The following is a 19,861-nucleotide window of genomic DNA, read 5'->3' as shown; positions in this document are numbered from 1 at the left end:
TAGTCATGAGTGAACTTCAGTTACACATCCCGGAGGCCGGCAGTTATGTTTACAGTAGGATATGAATTCAGATTGAAGGCGGACGTGTGGGTTACTTCCGCCCGAATCAAGCATGGCTGAAATCTAGCTGCATTCTGGGTAGTGTAGTCAGTAAGCAGAATGGGCCCTACCAAATTCGTCTGGAGGGGAGTCCTGTCAAAACTTCCTTTTGAAAGCTTTAAAACTGTCTGTAGGAGAAGACACACGCCAGTAAAGGGCATTTTACTATTGACTTGTAGGAAGTTTAACCTCCCAGCGCTTTTCCCTGGCTTTTCCCCGTTGGCAGCAGACGCCAGGCCTCGGTACGTCCCCCGCTCCGGGTCTCAGGTCCGGCGCTTCCGGTAGGCCTCCCAGGGCGTCCCGGCTTCAGGGAGGTGGCGGCGGCGGCTACTGTCTGCTGAGCCGTCGGCGGGCTTCCATCGTAAGGTGGTGTGGGAGCAGCGGCGCCTGCAAAGCGGTGTTCATCATGGTAAGCAAGCGGCCGGTACCTGGAGCCCGAGGCCAGGCCCGGAACCGGGGCCTGGCGGGGAAGGGACGGGGCGGGCGCGGAGATGCCGAGTCACCCGGGCCGCAGCCTGGGGCGCTCGGGTCACCAGCCGGACCCGTGACCACGAACCACCTGTGTCGCGGTCACGGCCCGCATTCTGGCCCGCTTGGACATGACCTCATCTCCTAGATTTTTTTTTATTTATTAAAGATGTATTGATTTATTTGAAAGACAGAGCCACAGAGAGGCAGAGAGAGAGGGATTCCATCCGCTGGTTCACTCCCCAATTGGCCGCAACGGCCACACCTGAGCTGACCGGAAGCCAGGAGTCAGAGCTTTTACCAGGTCTCCCACGCAGGTGCAGGGGCCCAAGGACTTGGGCCATCTTCCACTGCTCTCCCAGGCCACAGCAGGGAGCTGGGTCGGAAGTGGAGCAGCTGGGACTCAAACCAGAGCCCAGATGGGATGCCGGCACTGCAGGCGGAGGATTAGCCTAGTGAGCCACGGCGCCAGCCCCGGGTTTTCAAGATTTTTAAAATTTATTATTTAAGAGGCAGGGTTGCAGACAGAGAGAGGGAGAGACAGCACCTTAGTCCACCAGGATTTCAGCGTGGTGCGTTGTCGTTGACATATGTCCCCCCCTGCTGAAGCAATGTCCCCGTCGTCCCGTCCTAACACCCGCTCCTCTTTCCTCCTAGTTCTCCTTCAACATGTTCGACCACCCGATCCCCCGCGTCTTCCAGAACCGCTTTTCCACGCAGTACCGCTGCTTCTCCGTGTCCATGCTAGCCGGGCCTAATGACAGGTCAGATGTGGAGAAAGGAGGGAAGAGTATGTGCTGTTTCTCTTTTGAATATATAGTTCACCTCTCCTGCCCTTGAGTCTCCTGCCGTCCCTACCCTGCGAGCGGGAAGCAGAGCTGTCACGGTGAAGCTCGCTTGGCCCAGACGTGGCTCGGTGGGGGTGGGTCTCCCACGTGGGTGCAGGGGCCCAAGCACCTGGGCCATCTTCTGCTGCCTTCCCAGGCCACAGCAGAGAGCTGGATCGGAAGTGGAGCAGCCGGGACTCGAACTGGCGCCCTTATGGGATGCCAGCACTGCAGGCGGTGGCTTTACCCGCTCTGCCACCGTGCCAGTCCTGGTGGAAGATTCTTTAGTGAAAGAGCATTATGAAATTCTGGCTACTCGTAAAATTCTGCTTACAACTTAAAAAAAAAAAAAGAACAGAAACCACATGTTGCCTTTGCTGCATCCTTTCTATTTTTATTTTATTTTGTTTTTTAAACTTTCTTCAATGTTCTTTTTCACAGTAATTATGCCGCCCTCGGCCCTCGATCAACTCAGTAAGTATTTTCCAAGTGACCTGGGAAGTTAGGTAAGGTAAATGGATGCCGCGAATCAGTGCAGGCCCCTCTGACATCAGACACGGGCAGCCTTTGTCAACCTCTGGCCGTGAACTGTCCCCCGGAGGGCACCTGCTGGACTGGGGGAAACCAGGGCCACGGGTGCCCAGGGGAAGTGGTGCATGGTGGTGGCCGGTGTGCAGCGCTGGGCTAGTGAGCCCTTGACTTCACTGCCCTGGGCGCCTCAGCTCCTCTGTGTGAGTGACCACGCCAGCCGGTTTTGGGATTCCAGACGCTTAAATAAAGATATGAAGGCATCTAGCACTTCCCACAGTGCTGGGGCAGCTGATACCACGGGCCACCAAACGGCCGCAACATCTGGAGCTGGGCCGATTCAAAGCCAGGAGCTTCTTCCAGGTCTCCCATGAGGGTGCAGGGATCTAAGAACTTGGGCCATCTTCCATTGCTTTCCCAGCCACAGCAGAGATTGGATCGGAAGTGGAGCAGCCGGGACTTGAACTGGTGCCCATATGGGATGCCGGCACTGCAGGCGGTGGCTTTACCCTCTGTGCCACAGCGCCGGCCCCCTGGCCTCACCAGGTTTGCTCCTAAAGGAAAACATGGTCCCTTTTCCCAGAAGATGCCCCGCGCTGGTTCCTCCTCTCTTTACTACCCATCTTTTGGAGCCTCGGGCCCCCACCCCCACCCCCACTTCTAACCCTCAGGTTGCCATTGCATCCTCAGCACGGTAAAATCGGCCCTGGTCTCCTGCCCCAGCAACCACTTCTCTCACTGCCTCTTTGCAGGAGTGGGAAAGGCCCCCTGGCCGTGCTCTCTCTCTTTCCCCCACCCCAGGAGACCCTACACGCAGCCCCACAGTCCCCAGACAGGGACAAAAATCTTGCCTTTTGCGACTCAGGATGTTGTGTTGTGAAACCTCCCTGTTCGAGGCAGGAGGCTAAAAGGGTCAGGGAGGGGTTGGAGAGGGGCAGCTCCACAGCTGGTGTTGGACGCACACGGTGGTGGCTCTGACGTCACTTGCCTGGCCTGACTCTTGACTAATGATGTCGCCTTCCAACCTCAGTGTCCTCAGTTAACCGGGGACACCCATAGTCAGAGCTGCCGTGTGTTGATGTGTGTGTGAGCTACCCCAGCCCATCTGACCCCAGCCACAAGGGGGCTGCAACCTCTGACCCAGCACCAGCCGTGGGCCACACCCAGTAGGTCCTGGGCTCAGCCAGGTGGATAGAGTGTGGGATTCCCTATCATCACCCAGACCTGGTCATTAGAGGCAGGAACAGGTCCCGGAGAGACCTTTTGGGATGCCATTCCCCAAAGCTCCTTGGGAGCTGCCTGCCCAAGCTCTGCTGAATCTTAGGGAGACCCCGGATGTGTGTGCCTTTGCCCCTGAAGCTACATGGGACTTCCGCTGATACACCCACCTAAACCACCAGCTCCCGTCAGCCCCAGGAGTTGAGGCCCCAGTCTTACGCCCACAGGTTGTGTTTGGATCCCAGAACCGCGCTCTTAAGCTGGCTGACCCTGGGCACGGTGCTTAACCTGTGTGCCTTGTTTTCCCCAGAGGTGAAAAGGGGCGGTGCTAGTATCTACCCACCTGACCGTCGTGGGGGGGATGGACCAGTGGCACGTGGCAGACACCATTAGTGCCGTCTGAACCTTCTCAGATCCCTCCCCAGGGCCTGGGACCTCCAGGGTTTTCTGGCCTTGGGTGGCCAGCCCCTCCCTCTGTGCCCTGGCCCCTCCCACGTCAGCATGCCAGCGTGCTGTTTGCTGACTCCAGCTGTCACCTCATGGGCTACCAAAGTGAAAGGATTCACCGTGTGGGGACTGGGCTAGACCCACACTGCCTGCCTGGCACCGGGCACTAGGTTCCACTCAGGTTGTGGCCCTGCCTGGCCTCCTTCCCCCAACCTGAGCACTCCCATTCTTGTGCCCAGGCCTGTCTCACGTAATTGCCAGCCATTCCCCTCCACACCTCGGCTCCTTCCTCTCTGCTCAGGCGGCTCAGGCCGCCTCCCTGGCCTGCAGGAGCCTGTCCCAGCATCAGAACCACCCTTCCCACAGTACCCGTTGAATCGGGATTTCTTTCTCAGAGAAACCTTTGAGCGCAGGGATTTGGGTCAGTACGTGGTTGGCACTTAAATTATGTATGGATAAATGAATGAATGTGCCGTTTTTAAAACCTGCATTGAGAGCACCACAAGTACGCCAGCACTGCAGCCCTGAGCCAGCAGGCTTGCCCAGGCCCCTCTCCTGGGCTGTGCGTTGTGCTGTGTGGTCGCAGCAATGGGTGCCTCTGGGGACTTCGGAGTCCAAGCGCCGATTTCAGGGAGCAGGGTTATGTGGAGCATGCCCGGGCGGTGGGAGGCTCCTTCCAGGGGAGGGCGTTGGGAGAACAGGTTTCTCTCCCTTCCCTGGAGCCGTGTCTCATAGCCTGTCTTCTTTCTTAGGCCGGCTTAACATCACTTACCCCATGCTGTTCAAACTGACCAACAAGAACTCAGACCGAATGACGCACTGCGGCGTGCTGGAGTTTGTGGCTGACGAGGGCATCTGCTACCTGCCCCACTGGGTGAGTGGGGGCTGCCGCGAGAGCCTGTGCCCGTCGGCCTGTCGCAGAGCGAGGGGCCTTGTGGGCAGGGAAGCCCTCCAGCGCATGTGCGTGCACGCTCAAGAGTCCTGGTGGAGGGAGGAGGCCCCGACCCCTCCTGCTTGGCTGCCACACTCAAGATTTGGGAAAACAAAATCTGCGGGGAAAGCTTTTTCTTTGACAGTTGCCCGGCTGGCTGTGCGGAAACCACAGCTGCACCTTTTTCTTTTTTTCTTAACTTATTCTCAAGGCAAAGAGATAAAGCGCTCCCAAATGTCCACACCAGCCAAGGCTGGGCTAAGCTGAAGCGTGGAGCTGGGAACTCAACCCGGGTCTCCCACGTGGCTGGCTGGCAGGGGCCCTGGATCTGTATATGCTTCCCCTGTACTTTTAGCAGTTTCTGTCTCAGCATATGTGTTTTTCCACACGTGCCGGTGACCGGATCTTCCCAAAGCACTCAGCTGCTGTCGAAGCAGCTCCCTGCTCCTCTCTAGGCCCTTCTGTTGGCCGGAGTCCACTTCGAAGACGCCCTTGTGGACCCGGGTCTGGATGGCCAGGGGGATGGCGGCCTCCAGCGCTTGCCCTGGGACCAAACACCTCAGAGGAGCCAGCAGACCAGTGCTGGCATTTTAGGAGGACCTTGTGGTGGCAGGAGTTCCACCTGGGTGACGGTGGGGCCCAGCGGCTCCCCTCCCGCACCAGCTCCGTGTCCGCACAGGCCGAGCCGTGGGAAAGCCGCAGAGGGAGGGAGGTGTGCACCTTCCTGTCTGGGCATTGACGGCAGCGGGTGTGCTGAGGCCCCCGCGAGGAGCCGCCTCCGCCCCCCCGCCCCCAGGCCGAGGAGCTGGAGCACAACCTGCTCTCCATCGGCGTGGTGGCTGTGTGGCCCTTACCGCTGATTTCCTGGATGTGTTGAGGTTCTGAAGGGCTCTTTCTTCCCTTGGGGCCAGCGCTGTGGCATAGAAGGTTAAGCCTCCACCTGCAGCACCAGCATCCCATAGGGGCGCCAGTTCAAATCCCGGCTGCTCCACTTCCAGTCCAGCTGTCTGGCCTGGGAAAGCAGTGGAAGATGGTCCAAGTGCTTGGGCCCTGGCACCCCTGTGAGAGACCCGGACGAAGCTGCTGACCTCGGTTTCAGATCTTGGGAGGGTGAACCAGCAGGTGGAAGACCAGGCCTCCAGGCCAGTTTTGTTTTTTTTTCTGGTAGCCCCCAGCTGGATCTCGAGGGCGTGAGAGCAGGGCCCATGCCGTGGCCAGCGGTGGGCTCCATCCCACCTGGAGGCTCCCGCTCTCCTCTGGTGGGCCAGCCTGGAACAGCAGCTAGCCTTCTAGCAGGCAAAGGCTTCCTGTGCTGAGCAGCCTGCGGCCCTGCTCCAGCCACTCGTGACTGCCTGGACACGTGCCCAGCTGGGTGCCCGCCATGCCCTGTGTGCTCTGCAGGGCGGGGCAGAGGCACCCCAGAGAGGAGCTCTTCCGGCAGCCAGGCCCTCACCCCAGGCCGTGGTCTGACCCTGTCCTCCTCGCACCACGTGGCTGTGTCCTGCGCCTGGCTGAGGAAGGCAGCCCCTTCTTGCCAGGCGTCCCTGGGCCTGCACTCCTGTGTTACCCTGCCCTGCGTGTGCCTCAGAGCCACCTTCCACTCACTGACCGAGTTTCCAGAAAAGCCCACCACGAGGCCTGGGTGCTCGGCCTGCAGCAGGCTCACTCTGATCCTTGGAGCGTTACTGTCCGGGGCCGCACACGTCCTTTTACTAAAGCCATCCCTCCCCATCCCGCCGCACCCCTCTGTTTCTGTGGGGCTCAGTGTGACACAGGCCTGTCATTCTGAGACACACAGGCTTTCTCATTCCTGGCTCAGCCTTGCCTCTGACCTGGGTTATGGCCGTGCTGCAGTGTCCTGTGTCCCCCTCCACACCCACCTCTGTCTCACTCCTTACCAGGGGCTTCACAGAGACAAGTGGTGCTTTTGTGGGCACTTCCGTTACAACCCTCAGTAGCAGACGCCCCTGAGACCTTGTCGCCACCCCTGGGCCTCAGCCCTGCAGGCTGTTCCTTGTAGGGTCAGTCATCATCCAACCTCATACGAAGTCCCTTGTAAGCTGCTTGTGGGACAACTCCGAAGCTGACCCTGGGGGACGCCCTCTGTCCCTGGGAGTCCTGGAACAGTCCAGGAGGCAGAGAGGCAGGGCCCTAGCAGCACCCGCCTTTATTGGCCTTCTTCCTTCCACGAGTTTCTCCTGCTTGTGTTTTCCTCATTCCTTTTTGTTGTTGTTGTTTGTTTAAAGGTTTATTTTTTATTTACTTGAAGACAGAGTTACCAAGAGATAGAGAAAGAGAGAGAGGTCTTCCATCCTCTGTTTCACTCCCCAAATGGCCAGACTTGAGTTGATTTGAAGCCAGGAGCTTCTTCCAGGTCTCCCATGTAGGTGCGGGGGTGCAAGGACTTGGGCCATCCTCTGTTGCTTTCCCAGGCGCATTAGCAGGGAGCTACATTGGAAGTGGAGCAGTCAGGACTCGAACCAGCGCTGGCCCCTCTTCCTCATTGCTGACATCACCTCACAGCTGAATTACCTGCCTCCAAGCCTGGTCTCAGGCTCCTGTGCCGGGGTCCCAGGTCCATGGTGGTGGTGCGTGCCGGTCATCGAATGTGCAGGAGCCTCACAGAGCCTTCCCCTTTCAGATGATGCAGAATCTGCTGCTGGAGGAAGGGGGCCTGGTTCAGGTGGAGAGTGTCAACCTGCAGGTGGCCACCTACTCCAAATTCCAGCCACAGAGTCCCGATTTCCTGGACATCACCAACCCGAAAGCCGTGTATCCTTCTGAAGCCACCAGGGTTCTTCTGACGCAGGATGGGCGTGCCAGCTTCTGACCCGGAGAGGGAAACCTGGGCCAGCCTCACCCTGTCCACCTTCAAGTGACGGCGCTGAGAGCCTTGCTGGGCTGTGCCGTGTCAGGGTGGTGGATTCTGGAGTTGCCTTTCTGTGTAAAACCTGCAAATCCATGAGGATGGTTTGGGCTATCTTCCATTACTTCCCCAGGTGCATTAGCAGGGAGCTAGATTGGAAGTGGAGCAGCCAGGACACGAACTGGAGCTCATATGAGATGCCGGCACTGCAGGCAGTAGCTTAACCCACTGCACCATAGTGCCAATTTTTTCCTTTCTAATTTTTTTTTAAACTCTGAATTTTAGAAGATTACACACCCCCCCCCCCCCCCATATGTTTTGGTTTGCTGGCCCAAAAGATGGAAACAACAAAAATGAAGATGAAGGCATCCTTGGTTTCCGGCAGTGTCTGAGAGGATTCCCTGTTTTTGTCTGTGCTCACATGGGATTTTTTTCTCAATCGACCCATTTTATTGCGGTCTGATTTACACACATGAAACAACACGCGGTTAGATCTGCTTGGCAAGCGTGTACACCCACGTGACGCCATTGTCCATTAACTTTGTGAAGTCCCCTCGGGGCTCTCCCTTTCTCAGGCTTCCAGCCCGTTTGGGAGACCCGCTCCCCGTGGTACTGCACCCCGGGGGTTCCCTTCCTCTCACTGTGTAGTCTCGTTAGATTGAGCTGTGGGTTTTCAGTACCGGCTTCGCTCTGCTTAGCTACAGGACATCACTGAAGCCTTTGGGGTGGGGGGGGGTGGGGGGACCTGCTGGGAGGTGAAGTGTCCCCCTTGCCGTGCTGCCTTGACACTGGGCGCCTCCAGGTTAGAGAACGCGCTCAGGAACTTTGCCTGTCTCACCACCGGGGACGTGATTGCCATCAACTACAACGAGAAGGTGAGCTCGGGTCGCACCCAGCAGGAGCCCCTCCCCATGAGCGGGCGTGCTGGGGTCTCAGCACCTCGCTGCTGCCAGCCGCTGTTGGCTTTTGTGAGTTCTCAGGGGTTCACTCGGTGGAGCAGCCCTGCTCTGGGGATTGGTGTGTGGCAGGTGAGGGAGCTTAGTGCTGTGTTTCCGTGGCACACCTGGCTGCTGGGGTGGGGGTGGGGGCTGCCCAGTCTATCTCAGAAACAGCACAGGGCACCTGTAATCTGAGTGAACCCTTCTGGGGGCGATACCTTCCCTCGCTGCCGGCAATGTGTTCTGGTGTTTCCTGTAAACCGCCCTTCAGTTTCTTGGCAACCTTGTCCGTGACCCCACTCATGCGTGTGGCCTGCAGCCTGTCCCAGGAAGCACAGAAGATGTTCGTGGCAGCACTGGCCACAGCAAGGAAATGACCGGAAACAGCCCCAGTGCCGGATGAGCTGGGGCATCCACACAGTGACACATAGCCCTTTCTGTTCCTCGTCTGTTAATGTTTTTAAAGACAGACTGGGTCCTGTGTAGGTTTTTATAATGGTGGGACTCTCCAGACCTGTGTAAAATGATCAGGAGAGCAAGACATAGCCCAGGTAAAAAGAGAACCTGCCGCAGTGCAGGACCAAGCCGACAGGGCCACATCTGACCCTGTGCTGCTTTTTGTTTTTTTTTTGTTTGTTTGTTTGTTTTTGTTTTTAAGATTTATTTATTTGAGAGACAAAGTTACAAACGGAAAGAGGGAGAGACAGAGAGATCTTTCCTCCTCTGGTTCACTCCCCAAATGCCTGCAATTGGCAGAGCTGGGCCATTCTGAAGCCAGGAGCCAAGAGCTTCTTCCAGGGTTCCCACGCAGGTGCAGGGAATAGGGTCCCTAGCACTTGGGCCATCTTCCGTGGCTGTCCCAGTTGCATTAGCAGGAAGCTGAATCGGAAGAGGAAAAGCCAGGGCTTGAATCGGTGCCCATATAGGATACCAGCGCTGCAGGCAGGGGCTTAGGCTACTGCGCCACAGGGCCAGCCCGACTTCTGCGCCTCTTGACTTCCTTTGTATACATCCGATCATCCCAGACGCACAGCAGCATCACTGTTGGCCGCACAGCATCCTCTTGTATCACTGAAATTTGTGTTTACATACTGGCAAATAGAAGTCATCTCACTGACCTTGTTGCTGGGCATTCTGGGGGCGAGACCATTATTAGCGACATTGGAGTGAGCGTTTTCAGACTTTTCTGTTTGAGTACTTAACAGTTTATGTACAGTAACTTCCTAGCAGTGAGCTTTCTGGGTTAAAGGTTGTGCCTTCTGCATTTCAAAGCATCAGCGCCCTGTCTAATTTGAAACACCTGGGGGGAGCGATATCTGTGACACGAGGGTGCAAAGGCAGCCCACCCCCTACAGCGGAGGAGGTGTGGGCGAGGATGGAGTGAATGTGCCCTCAGCAGCGCGCTAGAAAACCACAGTGGCCTGGGCCGAGTTCATGCCCAGTACTGCCACGAAACCACCTGACCCTGATTTCTGCCTTCCCACCACAGATCTATGAGCTGCGGGTGATGGAGACCAAACCAGACAAGGCCGTGTCCATCATCGAGTGTGATATGAACGTGAGTGGCTGTGTCCAGGGTTCCGTGGGCCTGAGCCCCGAAGAGGTGGAGAGTTGGGTGGCCCCTGCCAGTTGAGCCCCTGGACAGTTTGGGGTGAAGAGGAGGCAGGTGCCGGCAGAACAGCATGAGGAGGCCACCAGCCTTGTGGCCTCTCTAGGCTGGTGGGGGTGGCCAAGTTTGTCCCCAGGGCGTAGGTGGCAGAATCCATGGGGCAGCTCAGACCCGCCCCTCCCTCCCTCCTTCTTGATTGATTGATTTGAAAGGCAGAGTTACAGAGAGGCAGGGAGAGAGAGAAAGGTCTTCCATCTGCTGGTTCAGTTCCCAGACAGCCACAACAACCAGAGCTGCGCCAATCTAGCGCCAGGAGCTTCTTCCAGGTCTCCCATGTGGGTGCAGGGCCCCAGGGACTGGGACCATCTTCCGCTGCTTTCCCAGGACACAGCAGAGAGCTGGATGGGAAGTGGAGCAGCCAGGACTCTAACTGGCACCCATATGGGATGGCGGCTTTATCCACTACGCCGACTCCATGAATTTTCTTATGACCTGAGGAAGCCTTCTAAGTCTCCTGAGTAGGGATGAACTACACGGGGACTTCAAAACATTTGTGGAAAATAGAACTGAAAGGTCAGATAATTTTTTAAAATATTTAATTAATTTATTTGAGAGACAGAGAAAGAGGTCTTCCATCTGCCGATTCACTCCCCAAATGACCACGGCAGCCAGAGTTGGGCCCATCCGAAGCCAGGAGCTAGGAGCTTCTGGGTCTCCCATGTGGGTGAACGGGCCCATGGCCATCCTCCACTGCCTTTCCAGACCATTAGCAGGTAGCTGAATTGGAAGTGGAGCAGTGGAGACACAAACTGGTGCCATAGGTGAAGGTTTAACCTACTGCAACACAGCGCCAGCCCAAGATCAGTTAATTTCAATGCAGAAACAATTTGAAATACACGCATGTGAAGGGTCTTCAAAAAGTTGACCAAAAAGGGGTATTATGAAAAACTGTGTGTTAAAGACTGCTTTCATTTCTCCTTTTTTTTTTTTTTTTTTTTTTTGACAGAGTGGACAGTGAGAGAGAGAGACAGAGAGAAAGGTCTTCCTTTTGCCATTGGTTCACCCTCCAATGGCCGCCGCGGCCAGCGTGCTGCGGCCGGCGCACCGCGCTGATCTGATGGCAGCAGCCAGGAGCCAGGTGCTTTTCCTGGTCTCCCATGGGGTGCAGGGCCCAAGCACCTGGGCCATCCTCCACTGCACTCCCTGGCCACAGCAGAGGGCTGGCCTGGAAGAGGGGCAACCGGGACAGAATCCGGCACCCCGACCGGGACTAGAACCCGGTGTGCCGGCGCCGCTAGGCGGAGGATTAGCCTAGTGAGCCGAGGCGCCGGCCATTTTTCCTTTTTTTTTTTTTTTTTTTTTTTAAAGATTTTTTATTTATTTGAAAGACAGAGTTACAGAGAGAAATAGAGACAGAGAGAGGGCTCCCATCTGCTGGTTCACTCCCCAGATGGCCACAACGGCCGGAGCTGAGCCAATCTGAAGTCAGGAGCCAGGAGCTTCTTCCAGGTCTCCACGTGGGTGCAGGGGCCCAAGGACTTGAGCCATCTTCTATTGCTTTCCCAGGCTATAGCAGAGAGCTGGATCGGAAGTGGAGCAGCCGAGACTTAAACCGGCACCCATATGGGATGCTGGCACTTCAGGCCAGGGCTCTAATCCTCTGTGCCACAACATCAGCCCCTGCTTTCATTTTTTAAAAAAAATATTTTATTTGAAAAGCAGAGGGAAAGAGAGAGAGTAGTCTTCCATCCACTGGTTCCCCCTCCAAATGGCCACAGCAGCCAGGGCCAGGCCAAAGCCAGGAACCTGGTGCTCCATCCTGGTCTCCGATGTGGATAGGAGGGGCCCACGCCCTTGGGTCATCTGCCTTCCCAGTGCCTTAGCAGGGAGCTGGATCAGAAGCAGAGTAGCCTGGACTTGACCCAGCACTCAATGGGATGCTGGGGTCCCAAGCAGTAGTTGAATCCACAGTGCCATAACACCTGCCCTGTGTGCTTTGATTCATGTAGCATTCTTACAGTGTCAGAATTTCACAACTGAACACAGGCTAGTGGTTGTCAGAGATCCAGGGCATCCCTGTGGTAGGAGACAGATCTAATAACACAGAAACCCAGATACACACACACACACACACACACACACGCAGTACGTGGCGCACCAGGGAGTTCTGAAGGAGAGCAGCATGCTGTACAAGCGTGGGTGCCCTGGCAGTGACACCGGCCTGTAATTTATAAGACATTGCCATTGGGAAAACCAGGCCGAGTGTACAAGGCATCTTTTGGTGTGATTTCTTACACCTGCATGTGATTTGGTGCCAGAGTATCGGAGTGCTGGTTCAACCCCTGGCTGCTCTGCTTCCGATCCAGCTCCCTGCTGGTGTGCCTGGGAGAGTTCTTAGGCCCCAGCCCCCAACAAGGGAGACCTAGCTGGAGTTCCTGGCTCCTGGCTTTAGCCTGGCCCAGACCTGGTTGCTGTGGCTGTTTGGGAGTGAGCCAGCCTGTGAAAGATGATATCTGTCTCTCTCTGTTGTATGTGTCTTTCTCCCTCTCCGTTTCTCCCTTTCTGTCTGATATTCTGACTTTAAAAATAAATGAATACATAAATTTTTAAAATTAAAAAAAAAAAACTGCACGTGAGTCTACACTGTCCCAGTTAAAAACAAAACAGATGAAGCACCCAAATACGGCCATGTCTCAAATCCTACTTTTCGTCTTGGAAACAGGTGGACTTTGATGCACCTCTGGGCTACAAAGAGCCCGAGAGACAAGCCCAGCACGAGGAGTCAGCAGTAAGTGGCATCTGCAGTGCCCCTGCGCCTTTGCCCTTTAAGCTTCTGGTACTGCTCTGAGTTCCCAGGGCCGGGGGTGGGCGAGATGCTGTGTCCTGGCTGTTGGGCCGTGGGTGTGGTAGGCACGGAGGCTTAAGGGAAAAGCCTGGCATTCACTCTGTTCCTGTCTCTCCATCAGGAAGGCGAAGCTGAGCACAGTGGCTACACTGGGGAGCTGGGCTTCCGTGTGAGTACCAGGCCGTGAGTCTGTCCGCAGCCAGACCCTCCGCCGCCTCCGCCCCAGGGCATCTGCTGACGCGTGGGCAGCAGCAGGAGCTAGGGTCTGGGTCCCCGTGCATGTGCAAGTCTGCTGCTTGCTCAGTTAGCAAGCCCCTTACGTCCACTTTTGCCTAGAGTCCTCCCAGCAACCCTGTCAGGCAGTCCCCACTTTTTCTTCTTCTTCAGGCTGTCCTGCCGACCAACAGCAGACACGCCCATGTCCTTCCCTGAGGTTCACCATATTGGCTTTGTCTCCCTGTCCTGTTTTTCTCTGCCTGCCCCATTTGGAAGTGAGTTGGCAATCAGGAGCCATAGCATGGCCGCTGGCCAGGCTCCCTGGGAACCAGGTGGAGGTGGCTCATGTGTGAACCCTGGGCACTTGTGTGCTGGTACCAGAGGGCAAAAGGGAAGCTGAGCTGGGAGGCAGGCGCACCAGAGGCCTTAGCCCAGCCCCCGGGGCTTGGGCTGGCCTTGGAAAGACCAGATGACTTTTGAACCCAGCATTGGCTGCCCATGGCCAGAGGGCTCTCTCCAGCTTAGGCATTCCCCTGCAGCAAAGGCAGAGAGCTCCAAGCAGCTGGGGAGGGAGGGATTCAGCCCCGAGGGGGACTGAGCCATGCCCCCAGTTTGCATCCCCGAAGCACAGGGCACTTGGGTGTTGCTCTGGGGCTCAGCGCCTGACTTCTGCTCACCTGCCTAGGCCTTCTCCGGCTCTGGAAACAGACTGGACGGAAAGAAGAAAGGGGTGGAGCCCAGCCCCTCCCCACTAAAGCCTGGAGACATTAAAAGGTGGGTCTGTCCTGGCTCTGCTCCTGCTGTCGTCTGGGGAGGGTCTGCGCCAGCGTCCTGGGGAGGGCAGCCTCACTCAGTGCTGGTGACAAAAGCCTGGGTCAGCAGCTGAGGGGTGGCCTCAGCCACCTGCTGCTCTCCCCGGCTGGGTGGAGAGTCCCTGTGGGGTGCAGGCACTGTCACAGAAGATCTCTCCTCTGGTGGCCGCCGTGGCAGAGGCAAGGGCGAAATGCGCACACTATCTGCGGTGCGTGAGCAGGAGAACGCTGGAGATGGGGTTTTATCCAGCCTCCTAAGGAGCCAAGGGACAGTGTCCACACCTCCAATGACCCTTCTCGTAAGCCAGGCCCACAGTCTGCAGCCGCCTGCCCCCCCCCCCCCCCCCACGGTTTACGCCAAACCAGAACTCAGTTCCCACCCGGCTGCCTGCTAGAAGGATGTGAGGGTCTCCCAGCACCCTCTAGGGGGAAGAGTCCCTCAGGGCCGCCGTCTCTTCGCTGGCCTGCCTCTTCATTGTCAAAATCAGCCTTGAGTCCTTTTTTTCAGTCCCTGAAATTAGCATCTGCCCTTGTCTCTCTTTTCAGAGGAATTCCCAATTATGAATTCAAACTTGGTAAGATCACTTTCATCAGAAATTCACGTCCACTGGTCAAAAAGGTTGAAGAGGTGAGTTTGTTTCATTGGCAGTGAGAAGCGGTGTTGGCTAGTGGTGACCAAGAGTCTGATCATTCTGAACAGAGCTGTTCCCATCATTGTTTTTCCCATTTTTTTAAAAGATTTATTTATTATTTATTTGAGAGGCAGAGCTACAGAGAGAGGGAGAGACAGAAAGAGAGCTTCCATCTGCTGGTTCACTCCCCAAATGGTTGCAATGGCCAGAGTAGGGCTGACCTGAAGCCAGGAGCCAGGAGCTTCCCCTGGGTCTCCCACATGGGTGCAGGGGCCCAAGCAATTGGGCCATCCTCCGCTGCTTTCCCAGGCCATCAGCAGGGAGCTGGATCAGAAGTAGAACAGCCGAGACTCGAACTGGTACCCATATGGACTGTCAGCACTATAAGGTGGCAGTTTTACCCTCCTACGGCACAACGCCCACCCCAAGTCTGCAGTATTTTGAATGACAGCCCCAGCATACTCACTGCAACCAATCTATCAATGAAACAGGAAAACAGAAAAGTATTTTTAGACACTACAGTGCCACAAAATGATTTTCCTCTTGCATCCTTTCTTAGGAGCCACTGGTGGATGGACCCCACTAGCATGAAGGAAGGGAGTAGGAACGAGAAAGCTGTGGGGTCCAGGAAACCGGTATAGAGACTCCACCACTATGTACAGCTCCGAGGAAGGGCAGGCTAGAGTCCCTGGAGAACATGGAGACTTGCTGGCCCCAGCTATTGACAACAGGACAAACAGAAGGCTGTATAGGAAAGGGACACCACCTGGCTCAGCTGTAGCTCACGTCACGATTGTCACCACATAAACCCTGGACAGCCCCACTGGAGGTGCAGTGCGCTGCAGGAGGCGGGGCTGCCAGGGACGTGATGGAAATGACAGAATCCTGATCTTCTGTGTAGATGAGAGTGAAGAGGTAATGCCCCACACTGACCACAGTAATGCAGGTGAAAAAATTACCTGCTGTTCTCAACTGTTTGGAAAAAACAAGTCCTTTTCCTGCCAGCAGGGAATAGCAGGCAGGAATGTTTTTGAGGGCTGGCTAGTCTATCCGGAGTGGAGACCCGTTTTACTACCCAGGGCCATTTGGATGTTTACAGCATCATTCGCAGACCATACCAAGTAGCCTGCCATAGTTTTGTTGTTGTTTTGACAGGCAGAGTGGATAGTGTGAGAGAGAGAGACAGAGAGAAAGGTCTTCCTTTTGCCGTTGGTTCACCCTCCAATGGCCGCCACGGCTGGCGCGCTGCAGCCGGCGCACCACGCTGATCCGATGGCAGGAGCCAGGTGCTTCTCCTGGTCTCCCATGCGGGTTCAGGGCCCAAGCACTTGGGCCATCCTCCACTGCACTCCTGGGCCACAGCAGAGAGCTGGCCTGGAAGAGGGGCAACCGGGACAGAATCCGGTACCCTGACCGGGACTAGAACCCGGTGTGCCGGTGCCGCAAGGCGAAGGATTAGCCTAGTGAGCTGCGGCGCCGGCCAATAGATTGGTTTTTCAGGTTCTGTCTGTGGGTGCCTTGGCAGAGGTAGACTAACTGATTTCATATGAGCCAGAGGTTCTAAAATACTGGGACTCGCCTGGTTGGTGCTGGCACAGTGGGTTAAGCTGCTGTCCACAGTGCCGGCATCCCATATGGGCACTAGTTCAAGTCCCGTCTGCTCCACTTTTTTTTTTTTTTTTTTTTTTTTTTGACAAGCAGAGTGGACAGAGAGAGAGAGCCAGAGAGAAAGGTCTTCCTTTGCCGTTGGTTCACCCTCCAATGGCCGCCGCGGCCGGCGCACCGCGCTGATCTGAAGGCAGGAGCCAGGTGCTTCTCCTGGTCTCCCATGGGGTGCAGGGCCCAAGCACTTGGGACATCCTCCACTGCACTCCCTGGCCACAGCAGAGAGCTGGCCTGGAAGAGGGGCAGCCAGGACAGAATCTGGTGCCCCGACCGGGACTAGAACCCAGTGTGCCGGCGCTGCAAGGCGGAGGATTAGCCTAGTGAGCCACGGCGCCGGCTCTGCTCCACTTCTGATCTAGCTCCCTACTCCTGTGCCTGGGAGAACAGTGGAAGATGGTCCAAGTGCTTGGGCCCCTTCGCCTGTTTGGGAGACTGCGATGAAGCTCCTGGCTCCTAGCTTCAGCCTGGCCCAGCACTGGCCATTGTGGCCATTTGAGGAATGAGCCAGTGGATGGAAGATCTCTCTCCTTGTCTCTCCTTCTCTAATTCTGACTTTCAAATAAAATAAATAAATCTTTTTTTAAAAAATATGGGAACTGTGTTATTTAAGATTTCCTTTTCTAGGAAAAATAAGAAGCTTGACAAAACTTAGGCTGCAAAGCACGTAATTGAAAACACTGCAAACCTTGGGGCTGGCATCTGGCACAGCAGTTAAGGTACCACTTGAGATCCCCACATCCCACATTGGGGTGCCTGGGTTTAAGTCTTGGCTCTCCTTTAAGTCCAAGCTCCTGCTAATGTGCACGCTGAGAGGCACCTAGATTGAGTTGCAGGCTCCTGGCTCTGGTCTCACTCAGCCCTAGCTGCTGCAGGCATTTGAGGAGTGAAGCAGCAGGTGCACATTAGGGCACAGCGCCGTAAGCCCTGTTCGCAACGCCAGCGTCCCACAACCCACATCCCACAACCCACATCAGGTTGCCTGTTTGAGTGCTGGCTGCTCTTAGCTTCTGATCCAGTCCCCTGCTCATGTGCCTGGGAAGGCAGCAGAGGATGGCCCAAGTCCTTGGGCCCCTGCCACCCATGTGGGAGACTAGGGTGGAGTTCCTAGCTACTGCCTTTGGCCTGGCCCAGCCCCAGCCATCTGGGGCATAAGCCAGCAGATGGAAGCTCAGTGGATCTCTCTATCACTCTGCCTTTCAAATTATGTATATAAAGTACTGCTGACCCGGAAATAATGGGAGTGTCCAATGGTAGAAGTCTGACCCGCCTATGTGATAGGATTGTCTAGTGTCTTTGGAATGCACTAGATAAGAAGTGCATTGGCTTTGAAATTAAGTGAGAAAACAGTTTATATAAGCAGGTGCAGAAATTTATTTTTGGGTGGCAGTGAGGAGTGAATTTGGGAGGGTACATTTTATATTTTTTACATCGAGAATGGTTATTCTGTTAAAGGATATACAATAGTCCCTGGCTTATGATGATGCACCTTGATGATGGTGTAAAAGCAGTAGGAACAGGGCTGGTGCTTTGCCTTAGTGGGTTAAACTACTACCTGCAGCACTGGCATCCCCTGTGGGTACCAGTTCTTCCAGTCTGGCTCCCTGCTAATGTGCCTGGGAAAGCAGCAGAGGATGGCCCAAGTCCTTGGGCTCCTGCCACCCAAGTGGGAGACCCGGATGGAGCTCTTGGCTCCTGGCTTTGGCCTGATCCAGCCCTGGCTGATGTGGCCACTTGGGGAGTGAACCAGCAGGTGGAAGCTCGCTCTCTCTGTCTCTATCTCTCCCTCTTTCTCTCTAACACTGTCTTTTGAATAAAATAAATAAATCTTTTTAAAAAGTAGGGACCATTTGAATGTTGGATGCTGACCTTTTCCTGGGCTATTACTATGTGGGACAGTAGCCTCTGGGGTGCTGGGCAGGAGCAAGAGCCCCAGCCGCAGTGAGGCCCGCAGTCAGTGTGCTGGTTGTGTTTGGAAGGTCAGGTGGGGAAGAGCACCTTGGACGTACACCGCTGTCAGCTCAGGATGGCTTTACAACCCCGTCGTACGTGGAGTAGCATTTGTAGTCACCTTGGTTTTGTTTCTCAGTACAGTCAATGGCGGTTGGTATTTATGTCTTAGAGACATTTCTGTCTTATTCATAGTTGGAGGTAAGGCATGTAGGTGGCTGGTACATGAGTCCCAGGGTAGAGCTGGTGGACTTCCAGAGAATTTCTAAAAATAGTGTTTTGTCTTCACACCCAGGACGAAGCTGGGGGCCGCTTCATCGCTTTCTCTGGAGAAGGACAGTCGTTGCGTAAAAAGGGAAGAAAGCCCTAAGTGGGGGCTGTCGGCTGACTGGAAAATAAAGAATCCGTTACAGCTTACTGGCTTTTGCTTACTGGCTCTCACCAGGGAGGAGACTCAGCAGAGAACACTCTGGTGTTAGGGTTTGAAAGATCAGCTCTGACCTGGGCGTGCAGCAGCTGGGGTTCCCGCAGGCAGCCACTCCCTGGGGCCCCTCATTTTCAGCCTGGGGCTGGGGGAGGGGCTCCCACTGCCTCCAGGGGAGCAGAGCTCCCTGATTCCTGACAAAACCGTTGCTCCAACTCGGGGTGCTGTTCCTCTTCCTTCCTTCATTCTTTTCCCAGGTCGATTGCCTCAGCCTTGGCTTTGGCCTAAAAAAAAGTGGTTTCGCTAGTAAGAGCTGTGCTCTATAAAAAATGGCTATTACACTGCTTTGGCTGCAGTTTAAGTATCTGAGAAAGGGTGTTCCTGCTTCTACTTTACGTATTGATTTTTTTCCCTCAAATATACCACTTCTCAGCAAGGAAACCCTGGTGTGAGTCAAGTTCACACTTTGATTTTGAATTTGTATGGGGAGCAACTCCGTGGCCACACAGATGTGAATGTTAGAGTGGGTGAATGCTAACGGTGATGTTCCTCTTGCTCCTCCTTCCCTACACCTATACCCCCCTCCCGATTTTCATCTATTGCATTGTCCAGGGTTCTGCCAACCTGTCTTTATTTTTGACAACTATTAATCTGGTCTCAGATCTTCACTTTCTATATAATGTGAGTGAGATCTTTTGACATGCTGATCCTATCATTTTGAATTTGTTCCTTCCAAATAATTCTAAATCAAGAATATCCAATAAAAACAGGCAAATGTGCAAAACCCAGATTGTCTCTCTATGTCTGATTAGGTACTGACTCGGGTGAGTGGCTGACCAGGCGTTGGAGGCAGGCCCCATGCAGCTGTCCCATGTGCTGTATGCTCCTGGGGCTTCTGCAAAACTCAGGCTCCTGGCCCCTGGGGTGGGTTGATCCAGGCCAGCCAGATGCCCTGGCTGGGGCTCCTGGCCACACTCGGGAGAGGGGAGGTGCCCTCTCCAGTGTCAGTCAGTGAGGAGCAGAGATGGTCGCGCTGCTTCAGGCTCTGCCCTCTGGTGCAGCTGCCACTTTGTCACTGACAGCGGCCATTGCTGATTCTGGAAGGCATGAAGGCCTGCAGTGACCTCAGGGTCCCTAGCAGAGGTGGAAGCCCTCCTTGGTGGGTGGGGCGGCCTCCAAGTGCAGGATTGCATTGGCTGGCAAGTGGCCATTTTGTGCATAATGAGTGGAGGTAGGCCGGGCCCTGGGTTTCTGTTTTCACCATGCCACCCCTGCTGTGTGCATGCAATGAAACCCTCCCTTTTCCTTCCCTGGAGGCACAGTCCCCTTCCTGGGCAGGGGGAGACCCCACTGTTGGGCCGTTTAGTTTTGGCCCTGGATGTTACTGCT

The 19,861-nt window shown here is 55.3% G+C and overlaps 1 protein-coding gene across 2 annotated transcripts; it reads left to right on the top strand.

Annotated features, from left to right (window-relative positions):
* Positions 1–143: 143 nt before the first annotated feature.
* Positions 144–19,256, top strand: UFD1 (ubiquitin recognition factor in ER associated degradation 1). Of its 2 annotated transcripts, none has more exons than XM_002723570.5 (12): positions 144–508; positions 1,225–1,357; positions 1,836–1,868; positions 4,340–4,461; positions 7,160–7,290; positions 8,187–8,259; positions 9,812–9,880; positions 12,654–12,719; positions 12,898–12,945; positions 13,678–13,766; positions 14,351–14,432; positions 18,344–19,256. In XM_002723570.5, the coding sequence occupies exons 1-12, from the start codon at positions 506–508 to the stop codon at positions 18,416–18,418; spliced, it is 924 nt and encodes a 307-aa protein (XP_002723616.1). In that variant the 5' UTR covers positions 144–505; the 3' UTR covers positions 18,419–19,256. The 2 variants fall into 2 exon arrangements, with proteins under 2 accessions (XP_002723616.1, XP_069921975.1); XM_070065874.1 differs by having other exon boundaries at positions 146–508; positions 1,225–1,331.
* Positions 19,257–19,861: the final 605 nt, after the last annotated feature.

Source organism: Oryctolagus cuniculus, chromosome 21, assembly GCF_964237555.1.
Source record: "Oryctolagus cuniculus chromosome 21, mOryCun1.1, whole genome shotgun sequence".
Taxonomy (NCBI): Eukaryota; Metazoa; Chordata; class Mammalia; order Lagomorpha; family Leporidae; genus Oryctolagus; species Oryctolagus cuniculus.
The sequence above is the reverse complement of the archived record's forward strand: the minus strand, read 5'-3'. Positions and strand labels throughout refer to the sequence as shown.